The 14,765-nt window shown below is 37.1% G+C and overlaps 1 protein-coding gene across 1 annotated transcript; it reads left to right on the forward strand.

Annotated features, from left to right (window-relative positions):
* The first annotated feature begins 13,540 nt into the window (after positions 1-13,540).
* Positions 13,541-14,188, forward strand: LOC145950412 (uncharacterized). The gene has a single exon (XM_083061498.1). It carries the CDS (start codon positions 13,541-13,543, stop codon positions 14,186-14,188), a length of 648 nt encoding a protein of 215 aa, XP_082917624.1.
* Positions 14,189-14,765: the final 577 nt, after the last annotated feature.

Raw genomic sequence — 14,765 nt, forward strand, 5'->3', positions numbered from 1 at the left:
AGATTGAGGTACACCTAACCTGAGTGAAACACCTTGGATAGGCTCACTTGTTTGTTGTTTTTGCAGCCAAGAATTGTTTTGATTTTTAGGTCACAAATTAGAGACGAATTTTGGAAGCAAACTAGTGACGGATTTGGAGAAACTAGTGACGGATTTGGAGAGCTTGGTGTAGAATTGGTGGAGACCATTTGGGACGTTTCCTCTTGACTTCAAGGCTGTCCCAAACCTGTCCTAACTGCCCTTGGTGGAGATTCTTCAAGAAGTTTTGCTTTAGTTTGTTTCCATTGTGTAGTAACTCTTAAACCCTACCTTGGGTTAACTTGTTTAGTTTACTTTGTTAAAACAAACCTACATTTAGGAGTGGTTGTTTGGGTCATTGTTTAAGTCCCACCACTTCCTAAATAGTTCTAAATAAAGACTCATAGACTCGGTTAGTACATGTGGAAGGGTCCCCAAAGGCTTTAAGTGCCATTTGGGCTTCCATTAGGACACGCCTAGATTTACTAGCTTTCATACTTCGTTTATAGCTTGTGGAAGTGTCCCAAAAAGCTTCAAGTGCCACTTGGACTTCCACATTAGGACCCTACGACTAGTATATGCTTTACTTGCTTTCCTTTTATTTGTTTAGCTTCTAAGTTCGTTTAGAAGGCTTCCATTGCCTACTAGGGGTTTCGTGCACACACACACAACTACTTTGCTTGCTTGTGTGAAAATTTGTTTTGTAAGAAAGGTATAAGGGGGTTTAGTAATTTCCACTTGAAAAGGCTTGGTTATTAAGTGGCTCCTTGTAGCTCACCTCCCTTGATAGTGCAACTTGTATACTTAGACCTCCAAATACTTAGTCTTACACCAAAAAGAAAAACTCTTTGTGAAAATCTTTATCACTCACTTTCCAAAATTCCTTAAGATTTTTGAAAACCTTTCTCTTGCAAAAATGAGTGATCATTCTCATAATAGTAGTGTGCATGGTCAACATTCCCCTAAGAGTCATAAGAGCACTAAAGATGAACTTAGAAAACTTAGGGAGTATATTAGAAGAAAAGAAATAGAAAATGAAAAGAATAATGAGACAATAAGAAAGTTGTTGAATAAACTTGTGGTGAGGGGTAAGACTAGCAAACCCCATGCCAATGAGGGTCATGGGCCTTCTAGGCCCAAAAGACATGATAGTGAAGGGCCTTCTAGGCCCCATAGACATAAATATGAGGAAACACCATGTGAGGGTGATCTATTAATTGCCCAAAGGTTATTAACTAACCAACTAAAAGAACAAGATCAATCACAAAGAGAGAACCTTTTTCATTCTAGATGCAAAATTTTCAAGAAAACATGTTCTCTCATTGTTGATAGTGGGTCTTGTAACAATTTTGTAAGTCAAAGGTTGGTTGATAAACTTCACTTAACTACTATAGCCCATCCTAAATCTTATAAACTTCAATGGCTTAATGAGGATGTACCTATAGAAGTTAAGGATCAAGTAAATGTGCCTTTTTCCATTGGAAAATACAAAGATGAAGTTTTATGTGATATCATTCCAATGGAAGCGAGCCACATTTTACTTGGGAGACCATGGCAACATGATAGAAAAGCCATTCATGATGGTGTCACCAAAAAAATCCGCCTAGTCCATCTAGGCAAGAAACATACTTTGACTCCTCTTACACCTTCCCAAGTGTTGGAGGATCAAATATTCATGAAAAAGAAATTTGAGGAAGAAAAAAAAAAGGAAAAATTAGAAAACAAAAGCCTCCTAAGTCTTGAAAAGGAGGAAGAAAAGTTTATAGAGTTGGAAGGAAGTGTCCCTTCCAAGGAAGTTGTTCCTAGAAGTCAATTTTCAATAAATCATTCAATAAAACAATGTCTTCTAGTCGAACAACCTCTTTTCCTTCTCTATGTTAAAAAGACACTACTCTTGGAAAAGAGTAAGGAGGAGGATAGTGTCTCCTCCAAAAATCTTGTGAGAAAGGAAAGTCATTTTTTAATTCAAAATGATTGCAAAAACACTTTTCTTCTTCCCAAAGATTTTAGCTCTTTTTCTACTACTGCCACAATCTTAGAGCTTAAGATCCACAACCTAAACATTTTTGAAAATAAAGGATCTCAAGTTCTTAGTCTTGTGAAGAAGGAGTGGACTTCACCTAGTTCTACTTCTTATGCTACTACTTTGGTGGTGCCCAAAGTAGAGAGCCATTGTCTATTTAGGACTTATCTTTCTTTAGTTGTTCTAATAAAGCACCCAACCTTTGGTTTATATTGTTTATTAGATACATCTCATGGTGTTTTATTTTCTATTTTTGATCTTAAGGGAAGTTCAAACTTCTTTGAACTTAACTTGACTACTTCCCTTCAAGACCAAATTAGATTCTATGACTCTTTTAAACTCTTTACACCCTCATCCATGATGTATCTAACATATAATATGGTCGAAGGTTGTCTAGGTAGTTTTCTTATTATATTCACTTTGTTTTCTTATAGAAGCCTAGGTTACTACATAGGGTACCTTAGGCAAGATACCTTAGTATGTAAGAGTACTTCATTAGTTTCTTATAGTTTTAGCACTTTCACATTTTTTGGAATTAGTTTTACACTTAGACTACACTATAGTGAGGATCCTATTCTTATGCTTAGAGAACCCATCCTTCATAGTCTAAGAACCCTTGTTAGGACTATAGAAGGGATTCCTCATAAGGTGCACTTTCCACATGTATTATATGCATATATCATTACTAATGCTTTGTTTCTTATTTTTGTAGGTGATGCTATCCTTGTGGAAGGACCACTGGATTTGAGGACAAATCCTTTCGAAGGGGGAGGGTATGATGGAAATCTAATCCCCAAGGATCCCTTTGGAAGAGGTAAGACCAAGAAGGGTGAAGGGTGATCCAAGGATTCTCACACTTGAAGACCATTGGGCCTTTAACTAGGTCCATGGTTAAGAGGCTAGAGGAGGCTTCTAGAGAGGAGGTGCTTCTTAGACCTATGCTCAATATGAGTATTGAGTATGATTCCTCTTGTTAGTCTCATAGTCTCTATTGTAAATACATTGTATAGTTTGATTTCTTGTACCTTGTATATAGTAGATACTTGTATAGGTGTATTTTTGCCTTTGTATTTGTGAGGCACTTTATTTCCTTTTTAGTAGCTATTGTATATTGTTTCTAGGGTAGGTTACTTGGGCACTTTGACTCCATTTAACCTAACCTAGAAATACATTCTTTTCTTAGTTTTCTAGTAGTAGGATTGGGAGTGGCATTAGCAAGCTAGAGAGTGCCATTAGCAAGCTAGAGAGTGTTACTAGCAATTTAGCCAAAAGGTGGTCCTAGGCTAAAATTTACATATTGGACTCATTTTACTCCTAATTTTTCATAGATTTGATTTAGCTAGGTTCCATTCACATTGGATGAACCTAACTAAACCAAATTATCAATTTCAAAACCGGTTGGAGTAAATTAAGTCCAAAGAGCCGCCCACCTAGATGTGTTCACACTTGTGTTCACACTTGGCCAAATAGCTTGGTTCTTCTCAAGCTTGGAAGCTTGAAGCACAAGCTTCTCCTTAGCTAGCTTACCAAGCAAGCTAAGTGAGGAGCTTGCTCTCCAAGCCTCTAGACCATGGGTGGTTAGCTAGACCTTACCATGGTTCCTAGTGAACCATGGTTAAGACTAGCTTACTCTCCAAGCTTCCTACTCCTATATTTTCGTTTTTCCCTCTTTGTAAAACAATTTTGGATGTATTGAGATTTCATTTCTGAAATTGAGTTCAGATTTCTCTCTTCTAAAAGTCCCTAAACCTCTTTGATAGCATCCAATTCTCTTATCCCTTCATAGAAGAGTGTGGTGAGAATTGAAGGGGCTTATCTCTTCATCAAGGAGTGGCGCCTCTTGGGAGAGTTTCTCCACCAAACCGTGGTGGTTCTAAGGTCTCCTCCTCCCTTCGAGACCTTAGCCAAGCCTAGGAAGAATCAAGGAGTTCAAGATCTAGGGAGGAGCTTGAAGGAAACTCAACATCAATCCGGGTTTCTCAACAAGTCTTCCATCACCTTATTAGGTGGTATTCATCCTTTTCATTTTAGGCTTGAGTCTCATATTAACATGAAGAACATGATATGAACAAACTTTTTTATTTTTGAATCCACTCGTTTTGTCAAATCTTGTTTCCCAATCTGTCTACAAAATTCCATGTATGTATGCCAAACACTTTGCATGATTACATGAACCAAAAATATCTTGATGCATAACATGAAGTGGGTGTGACATATAGAAGCTATTTAGGAGTCATTCATGCATGCTATTTAGTCCTAGCATGTTCCATGTATTTTTTAGTATCCATATGTAAATTGAATCCTTGCACATGCATTTAAATTGCAGCCCACTTTCTCCTTGTATTCCCACTTGATTTGGTCTATATTTGATGCTTGATAACCCTAAAAAAATCTAAGAGATGTGTTGGAAATTTTGTGCAAAACAACTTGTACTAAATAGTACAAAACCAATTCCACTCAAAAGATTCCCTAAAAGCCTCTAAGAACATGCCACTTGTCTTCTTCTCCTTCTTCTAAAATTTGACCTAATTTTCTCTCCACCCACAAGTGGAAAACCTTAGCAACAAAAAGGCTGAAACATTAAAGGCAATTGGACCCAAAAGAACAAAAAAAAAGGGGATTGACGTGAAAAAAGAAACAAAAAGGAAAAAGAACAAAAAAAAGTTTTGACCAAAAAGGACTTGTTGCTAGACATGTGGACTTGGGCCTTTACCTATGCATTTGTGAGTTGGACTTCTGACATAATTGAACCTATTTTGAGACCTTAAGAGTTGCCAGACCAAATCATATAAAGGACCTAATCAAGTGGACTAAAACAACTAATCTATTCTAGTGTCATTCTAAGACAATTCTTTGTGTGCTTCCCTTTTAAATTGTGCCTTAATTTTAGTTTTAATTTCTTGGCCTCTTTTGTTTTGTCTCAATAAATTCTCTCTGAGTTTAGCCTTTCCTTAATTGTTCCTTTTCAGTTTTTATTTCTTGGACTCTTGCTCTTGGGTTGGTTTCATTTTGAGTGTAGAAGCAAATCGAAACTCAACCTAGGCCTTTTGAAGGGTTTCCACATTCAAAAGGAGTGCTTAAACACTTGGAGAGGCTGATCAAAGTTTGCTCATTGGCGCAGGACTTAAAGAGAAGACACCTTAGACAAGAATTTGTGACGGATTTGGTGACCCTTTTGTCACTAAATTTTCCACCCAAATTTTCTTTGTTCCTTTGTTTACCATTTTTGCTTTTGACTTTGTATAAGGCCTTTTGAGGAGTGTCTTGGGAAGCCTTTGGCATCTCCCCTTGGTTGATTGTGTTTTAGTAGCAATTTCATGTAGTTTGAAGGTGATTTGAAAACCTTCACCAAGGAATCCGACTACCTTGTGCTTTACTTATTTTCTTGCATGTTTTAAAAGCTTTTGTAGTATAATTGCCTAGGACTTTACCTTTGCTCATTGGCGTTTAGAAGGCTTCAATTTGCCTACTAGGGGGTCGTGCACACCACACACTTAATTACTGTGAAAAATTGTTTTTGTAAGAAAGGTCACAAAGGGCTTATTGATTTTTACTTGGAAAGGCTTGGTTTTTAAGTGATTCTTAGTAGTCCACCTCCCTTGATAGTTCACTTTGTACACATAAGCCTTTTGCACCAATCTTAAACCTTGAAAACCTTTGTGAAAATGATGGAGTAGTTCCTTCCATGGATGATGATAGTGGTTGAAAGGAGACTCCTTGCCCTTGATCTAGGTTCACCAAGAGGTAGACAAAGGAAGGTTTTTGTGCGACAAAAGGGAGATGGGCGTGAAAGGAGGTGTTGGGCGGAAGTGTTTGGTGAAACGGTGTTTGGTGCTCACAAGGTTGGCTCACTCCAAGTGTAGGTGGAGGCCAATCTAGGGTTTCACTCTCCAAGGGTGGAGAATGAAGGTGGCTAGCCGAAACTAACCTAGGGACTAAGGATAGGATTTGAGGCAAAGAAATGCTCTCTCAAATTCATATAATCCAAAGTATTTACAAGTGGTGGGGTGTTGGGTATTTATAGGAGGGGAGGCATCTAGGGTTGCATTTGGAGTAGGCAAATGCATTCCAAATGAAATGCAAATGAACCCTAGATGCAACTTGGTGGCCAAGGATGGAATCTATGGGTTTAGATTGGCTATATCTAGGTGCATGATAAGACCATGCAACCTTTGCCCTCCACTTGGGCCTAAGCCTTTCTAACACCAAAAATAGGTCCAATGGTCACCAAAATATGCGTCACCCTTCTAATGTACACCCTAGCCCAAAATTAAAACCCTAATCATCTAAAGCACCCCATAATACAAGGGTAAAATGGGAAATACAAGAGAAAATAAATCCTATGACTAAGATACCCCAAAATACAAGGGTAAAATTGGAAATACAAGTAAAATAAATTCTATGACTAAAATACCCCAAAATACAAGGGTAAAATAGGAAATTAAAGACAAGGGCAAAATAGGAATAAAGAAATAAATGCTATAAAACCTAGGAGCTAAGGTCCAAAAATGGCCTTACTATCCCATTCCTCTTGCCTCCTTTAGTATATCACCTCTTGGTCTTCTCGGCCTTAGTGTTATTCCATCATTCCCTCCCTCTTGAAAAGGATTTGACCTCAAATCAAGAGGTTCTTTATGGTGGACGTCATGACCAACAAAAACATAAAAGTAAGCATGAGAGGTAATAGTATATGATATAGATGGAAAGTGCATCCTAAGAGGAGTGCCACTAAAAATGCTAAAAAGATTTTCTAAACTAAAAAGACTAGACTCCCTAATGCTAAGGATAGGATCCTCCCCATGATGAAGTCTAGGTGTATAACTAAAACCTAAAAAGTTAAAAAGACTAAAACTATAGCACACTAATGCATTAGTCCTAAAAACTAGAACATCTTGCCTAAAGTACCCTATGTGGTAACCTAGGCATTTCCTAGAAAATAAAGGAAATACAACTAGAAAATTTCCTAAGCAATTTTGGATTATATTATTTGTTGGATAGTTATGAAAAGAATTTGTCACAAGGAACCTTGAAGGTTCATATAGTATATCCAACAAATAATATATTCCATAAATTGGGTGCATTATTGACACAACTAAGGTAGGAAAAGTCCTACACAAAGGAAGGCTATCTACCTTGGGCACCACCAAGGAAGTAGCACAAGAAGTGGAACTAAGTGAAGTCCACTTCTTCTTCACTAAATCTTGAAGTTGAGATTCTTTTTCTCTAAAAGGGATTTGTTTTTGAATCTCCACTTCATGACTAGTGGCAACGTGAGAGAAAGAGTTAAGGTCTTGATGAATAAAGAGAGTTTCTTTTAAATCATTTTCAATGGGCAAGTGACTCTCTTCAAGCATAAGCCCTTTGGAGGAAACATTATCCTCCTTACTCTTCTCTAAGAGTGTTGGTTGTGTTTTATTTTCTAACCACTCTTGAACTTTCTTTATACTTTTATTTATTTTTTCTTTCTTTTCTCTTTTCTTTTCTTTTTCTTTTCTTTCAAGTTCTTCCTCTCTTTTTGTATTTTCTTCCTCATGCATACTCCTAGGAATTCTAGCTTCTTTCTCCTTTTGAGATCTAGATGGAACAATCCTAGGGTGGGATCCACGAGTTTCTACCAACTTTGCAAGTAAATTTCTTATTTCCTTGTTATTCTTTTCAAACTCTTTTTCTTTTCTTCTCAACTCTTCCTCTCTTTTTATATTTTCCTTTTCTTTTTTTCTTAGGTACTCTTTCAATTCCCTAAGTTCATTCCTAACACTAGACCTAGTACTACGAGAATTATGACCATGGACACTAGAATGATCACTTATCTTTGATCAAGAAAAGGTTTTCACAAATTGTTTTCAAAGGGGTTAGAAAAGTTTTCACAAAGAGTGAGTGATAAAATGGTTTTCACAAAAGGTTTTCAAAGTGCAAGATAGGTAGGAAAAGGCCTAAGTGTACAAAGTGAACTTTCAAGGGGAGGTGGACTACAAAGAATCACTTAAAAACCAAGCCCTATCAAGTAAAAATCACTAAGCCTTTTCTACTTTTCTTACAAAACAATTTGGCACAACAATAAAGTGTGTGTGTGCACGTTACCCCTAGTAGGCAAATAGCAAGCCTTCTAAACGGATTTGAAAACAAAGATAAAAGCCTAAACAATTATACTACCAAAAGCTATAAAGCATGCAAAAGAAAAGCACTTAAAACATAGTCTAGTCGAGGTCCTAAGTGAAGGTTTTCAAATCACCTTCAAACTACACGAAGCTAAACCAAAATGAAGAGGTTTAAGAATGGCCAATTACAAACCAAAAGAATGAAAACAAGGCCAAAGAACACAAAAGGCCGAAAAGAACAATTCAAGCAAAAATTATGAAAAACAAAAGTCTTGGTCTTCAAACTCCTCCACTTGGGGTTCCTTCACAAAGAGAAAACTTGTTAGTCCTCTCCAAGTGTTTAACACTCCTTTTGTATGGTGGAAATCCCTCCAAAGGCTAGGTTTGGATTCGGTTCACTCCTCCACTCAAATCCACCAAAGGTGTGCTAGTTTGGTAGATAGGTTCTTCACCTACAAACAAAATGAAACCAACCCAAAGAGCAAGAGTCCAAGAAATAAAACTGAAAAGCACAATTAGGGAAGGCTAAACTCAGAGAGAATTAGTTGAGACAAAACAAAAGAGGCCAAAGAAAAGACAAACTAAAATTAAGACTCAATCAAAAATAGGAAGCACACAAAAGAGTAATCCTAGAATGGCACTAGAATGGATTAGTGTTTAGTCCACTTGCTTAAGTCTTTTAATTGATTCGGTCCAGCCACTCTTAAGGTCTCAAAATAGGTTCAATAAGGTCAATAAGGTCTTAAGTCCAACTCCCAAATGCATAGGTAAAAGTCCAAGTCCACAAGTCTAGCAACAAGTCCTTTTTTGGTCAAAATTTTTTTTGTTGTTCTTTCTTTTCTTCCTTTTCTTTCACGTCAATTTTTTTTTAATATTCCTTGGGTCCAATTTTTTTTTTAAATGTTCAGCCCATTTGTTGCTTAGGTTTTGCACTTGTGGGTGGAAAAATTAGGTCAAATTTAGGAGAAAGAGAAAGAAGACAAGTGGCGGTTTCTTAGAGGTGTTTAGGGTATCTTTTGAGTGGAATTAGATTTGTACTATCTAGTACAAGTTGTTTTGCACAAATTTTCCAGCACACCTCTTAGATTCTTTTAGGGTTATTAAGCATCAAATAAAGACCATAACAAGTGGAATGCAAGGGAAAAGTGGGCAGCAATTTTTATGCATGTGCAAGGAAGCATTTCACACATGGAAACTCAAAAATACAAAAGAACATGCTAGGACTAAGTAGCATGCATGAATGACCCCTAAAAAGCTTCTATATGTCACGCCCACTATCATATATTTTTGATTCATGCATTCATGCAAAGTGTTTGGCATACATACATGGAATTTTTTTTTTGACAAAATATAGGAAACAAAACTTTGACAAAACTTAAAAGATTCAAAAATCAAAAAGCATATTCATATGGGACTCAAACCTAAAAATGAAAAAGCATGGCAACACCTAATAATGGAAACCTATAATATTCAAGGAAGGCTCACAAGGAACAAAGAATGAGCCCTAAACTATTCGGCCACACAAGAAATGAGAAGGAGTAGAGAAAAGACCGAATAGGAAAAACAAGCAACAAGACAAGGAAGACAAAGTTTTACCCTTGATGAACCTTGGCTCTAGATACCACTTGATGGAGTCGTTCCTTCCATGGATGATGATATTGGTTGAAAGGAGACTCCTTGCCCTTGATCTAGGTTCACCAAGAGGTAGACAAAGGAAGGTTTTTGTGGGACAAAAGGGAGATGGGCGTGAAAGGAGGTGTTGGGCGGAAGTGTTTGGTGAAACGGTGTTTTGTGCTCACAAGGTTGGCTCACTCCAAGTGTAGGTGGAGGCCAATCTAGGGTTTCACTCTCCAAGGGTGGAGAATGAAGGTGGCTAGCCGAAACTAACCTAGGGACTAAGGATAGGATTTGAGGCAAAGAAATGCTCTCTCAAATTCATATAATCCAAAGTATTTACAAGTGGTGGGGTGTTGGGTATTTATAGGAGGGGAGGCATCTAGGGTTGCATTTGGAGTAGGCAAATGCATTCCAAATGAAATGCAAATGATCCCTAGATGCATTCCAAATGAAATGCAAATGAACCCTAGATGCAACTTGGTGGCCAAGGATGGAATCTATGGGTTTAGATTGGCTATATCTAGGTGCATGATAAGACCATGCAACCTTTGCCCTCCACTTGGGCCTAAGCCTTTCTAACACCAAAAATAGGTCCAATGGTCACCAAAATATGCGTCACCCTTCTAATGTACACCCTAGCCCAAAATTAAAACCCTAATCATCTAAAGCACCCCATAATACAAGGGTAAAATGGGAAATACAAGAGAAAATAAATCCTATGACTAAGATACCCCAAAATACAAGGGTAAAATTGGAAATACAAGTAAAATAAATTCTATGACTAAAATACCCCAAAATACAAGGGTAAAATAGGAAATTAAAGACAAGGGAAAAATAGGAATAAAGAAATAAATGCTATAAAACCTAGGAGCTAAGGTCCAAAAATGGCCTTACTATCCCATTCCTCTTGCCTCCTTTAGTATATCACCTCTTGGTCTTCTCGGCCTTAGTGTTATTCCATCAGAAAACTTTTTATCACTCACTCTTTGTGAAAAATTTTAGTGTCAATCTTTTGCAAAAAATTGTGAAAACCCTTTCTTGATCAAAGATGAGTGATCATTCTAGTGTACATGGTCATAATTCATATAGTAGTAGGCCTAGTGTTAGGGATGAGCTTAGGGAGTTAAAGGAATATTTGAGAAGAAAAGAAGAGGAAAATATAAAAAGAGAGGAAGAGCTTAGAGAAAGAGAAAAAGAAAATGCTAGAAATAATGAGGAAATAAGACAACTACTTGTTAGGCTAGTTGTGGGAGGGGAAGCTAGTGGGTCAAACCCTAGAGTTCCCCAACCTAAGTCCTCAAAGGGAAAGGGGGTTAGAATACCTTCAAGTGTTCATGAGGAGGAAGGGCATCATACCCAACCTCCAAGTGAGATCTTTTATAGTAGTCATCACAATGATGATTACTATCAAAGACCCCCAAGGCCACATAGACATAGGGAGTCTTCCAATAAGGAACCTAACATTGCTCTTCCCTCATTTCATGGCAAGGATAATGTGAAAACATACTTTTATTAGGAAATGAAAGTGGAACAATTATTCTCTTGCCATGGAATAAGTGAAGAAAGGAAGGTTTCTTTGGCAACCCTTAGCTTCCAAGGGTAAGCCATGTATTGGTGGACCTCCCTAGAAAAAGAAAGAATAATAAATCATGATCCCCCAATTCAATATTGGAATAAGCTCCGTAGTGCCTTAAGAAGGAGTCATATTCCTCCATACTATGACCGAGAGCTTATGGATAAGCTACAAAGGTTGAAACAAGGGTCATCTAGTGTGGAAGAATATAGGCAAACTATGGAGTTGCTAATAATGAGGGTTGGGATTAGGGAGGAAGAGAGGACCACAATCTCTAGAATTCAAAGTGGTCTTAATCTAGAGATAAGAGAAAAAGTTGAAATTTTGCCTTATGGAGATTTAAATGAACTTGTTCAACTTTGCTCAAGGGTGGAGCATCAACTTAAGAGAAAATCTTTTCAAAAAGACTCCACTCCCTCTTATCCCAAGAGTTTTAAGAAGGAGGTCCATTCTTCCTAACCTTACCCAAAAGAAGAAAAAGAAAAAGAAAAAGAAAAATCAACTTTCAAAGTGTTAAGTCAGATGGAAATTCCCACTGAGGTTTTGAATATGACAAATATAATAAATATTGTTATTACTAACTTGTGCATTAGTGTTTCATATGGAAAACAATAAGATCACAGAATAAAGTATGATCAAGCATAATCTAGTTGGACAAAACATCAGACGATATCAAAGATAGTATCAAGACCAAGGTTGATTCAAGCACAAATCAAAATCAAAATACAATTTAAGACAAGACTATCAGTGGAAGCCTGAGGCATTAGATGCAAGATGAACAGACATCAGCATGAAATGATAGAATCAACCAGAAGACGAAGTTGTCACTCTTATGCCTAGACGAAAAGAGTAGTCAAGATTAGACGAAGTGTCTTGTATCCAAACAATGTCAAAAATACTGAAGCATGTCTGAAGTCCACTAATCATATTGAAAGAAATCATACAAGAAACACAAGAGACTTCATAAATACAAGCGTGGATTCACATGTCAAAGTTGAGTGCGTCAGAAAAAGGACACCTACTTTTCAAAAAAAGATAGCACCGTAGCAACTGAACTGATGAGGAAAGTACAAATATACCTAGATCATGATTGAAGTCAGATATCAAAGTAATCAAATACATAGAGACTTCATAAATACAAGCAAACATTTAATGCAAGATCAAACGCATTAAATGAAAAGATTTGCATAGCCATGAACATGCCTCCATCTGCAACGACATGAAGCTACGCTCCAAAGAAAAAATTTGAATTCAAACAACGGGCAGATTTATCAGATGCCTATAAGTATCAAGGAAAAGAAGAAGAAGAGATATAGAACAGAGAAGCAAAAAGAAGAACGTACAACAAGAAAATGAAAGTGAACGAATATAAACTACATTTTCTTCTAAAATTATTTCCTGTATATCTGTGTAAAACTAAGATAGCTTATCTTAGTGAGTGTTGCTAATAGCCCATCCTCTCTATGTGAGTAACCAAACAATTAGACATTTATCCCTGTAAAACTAAGGTTACGCACCTTGGTGAGTGTATAAATTACCATATCCTCTCTGTGAGAGTTATACACACACTCAATACTCTAAATTGCTGTAAAGCCTGAAGAGGCTGATAGAAACAATACTTGTGAACCAGAAGTGGTTGAGAATACTAGTGTTGGTGAGTGAAGCTGACGGACCAGAAGTGGCCAAGAATACTTGGAGAACTAGAAGTGGCTAAAGAATACTAGCGTCTAGTTGACGAGCCAGAAATGGTTGAGAATACTTGTAATCCCTTGTGATTAGTAGAACCCTTCTGCGAAAGGAAACTGGTCGTAGCTCAGATTGAGTGAACTTGAATAACTGTCTGTGCATTCTCTTCATCTATTTTCTTACTTTGCTCTTGTTCTATTTCGTTTTTCAACAAAGCATTAGACGAAAACATACTTAACCTTGTTGAAACTGTTTTTACTAGACGATAAAGTCTTCTAGATGGAAAACTAATTTACTTAACCTTTTACGTTGAAAATCAATTTTATTAAACAAGAAAACTCACTAGACAGAAAAGTCTACTTAAGTTTTTCAACCAAAATTGCTCTTGCAAAATAACTTTAAAGTTTTTCAGCTAACACGAACACACACATCCAACCCCCCTTTTGTGTGTATTTCCGCTAACTTCAATTGGTATCAAAGCTTGACCCCTTGGGTTGAGCATCTAACACTATAGGGGAAATGATCATGGAAAATGAAGGAAAAGCTGTAAACCGACCACCCCTCTTCAAAGGAGCAAAATATGACTACTGGAAGCAAAGAATGATTGCGCTCTTTGATGCATATCATATAGACATCTGGGAGGTCGTTGAGCAAGAAAACTACATTTTGCTAGATCAAGATGGCAACGAGAAACCCAGAGCACAATGGACTGAAGAGCAGAAACTAAGATTTATGTTGAACTCCAAAGCACGCAATGCGCTCATGTGTGCTCTGTCTAAGGAGGAATACACTAAAGTTCACAGCTTTAGAAGTGCCAAACAAATGTGGGACACCCTAGCTCTAACCTATGAGGGGTTCCTAGAGGTAAAACGCAACAAGCTAAGCTTGTTCACACGTAAGTATGAACCTTTTGAAATGGAGGAAAGCGAATCTATACAGACTATGTTTGGAATATTCCAAACCATCGCCAATGAACTTTCCTTCCTAGGTAGAACTTATGATAACTTTGATCATATTGACAAATTACTTCGTAGTTTACCTAGGAAATGGAGACCACAAGTTACTGCTCTAAAAGCATCCAAAAATCTGGAAAAACTCTCTCTAGAAAAACTCATTGGACTACTTAAATTCCATGAGTTGGAGCTGCAAAAAGACGATTGTGAGAGGAAATAGAAGTCTATTGCATTAAATGTGCAAAAGAATAAATCAACATCATCCTCCTCCAAAGCCCTAAGGATCAACGATATGTCTGCTGAAAGCTGTAGTGAAGGAACTTGCAACATAGACGATGAAATATCCTTCTTGTCAAGGAAGAATCACTCAATGATGAAGAAAAAGGAAGGAATACGATGGAGAAAATACAGAAGACCTCCTAGAGAAAAGGCACAACCATTGTGCTATGAATGTAAGAAACCTGGACATTACAAAACTGAATGTCCGGAAATCAAAAAGGAAAAAGAGAAAGAAAAAAAGAAGAAGAAGTTGATCCCCTACAAAAAGAAGAAAGCCATGATGGCTACCTGGGAGGACCTCGACACAACATCGTTTGAAGGAGACGAAGAAGCAAACATCTGCCTCATGGCAGACACAGTTTCATCATCAAAATCTGATAATGAGGAGGTAACTGAATCTGACCTTGAAATTCTTGAACATGCATACAATCAACTTCTATCAGATTCAACAAAGATTTCTACAGCATATAAAGAACAAAAGAAAATAATTTTGGAATTACTTAAAGAAAATCGTCTAA

The sequence above is a fragment of the Cajanus cajan genome, chromosome 8 (assembly GCF_000230855.2).
Source record: "Cajanus cajan strain Asha chromosome 8, NIPB_CcT2T_4, whole genome shotgun sequence".
NCBI classification, from domain to species: domain Eukaryota; kingdom Viridiplantae; phylum Streptophyta; class Magnoliopsida; order Fabales; family Fabaceae; genus Cajanus; species Cajanus cajan.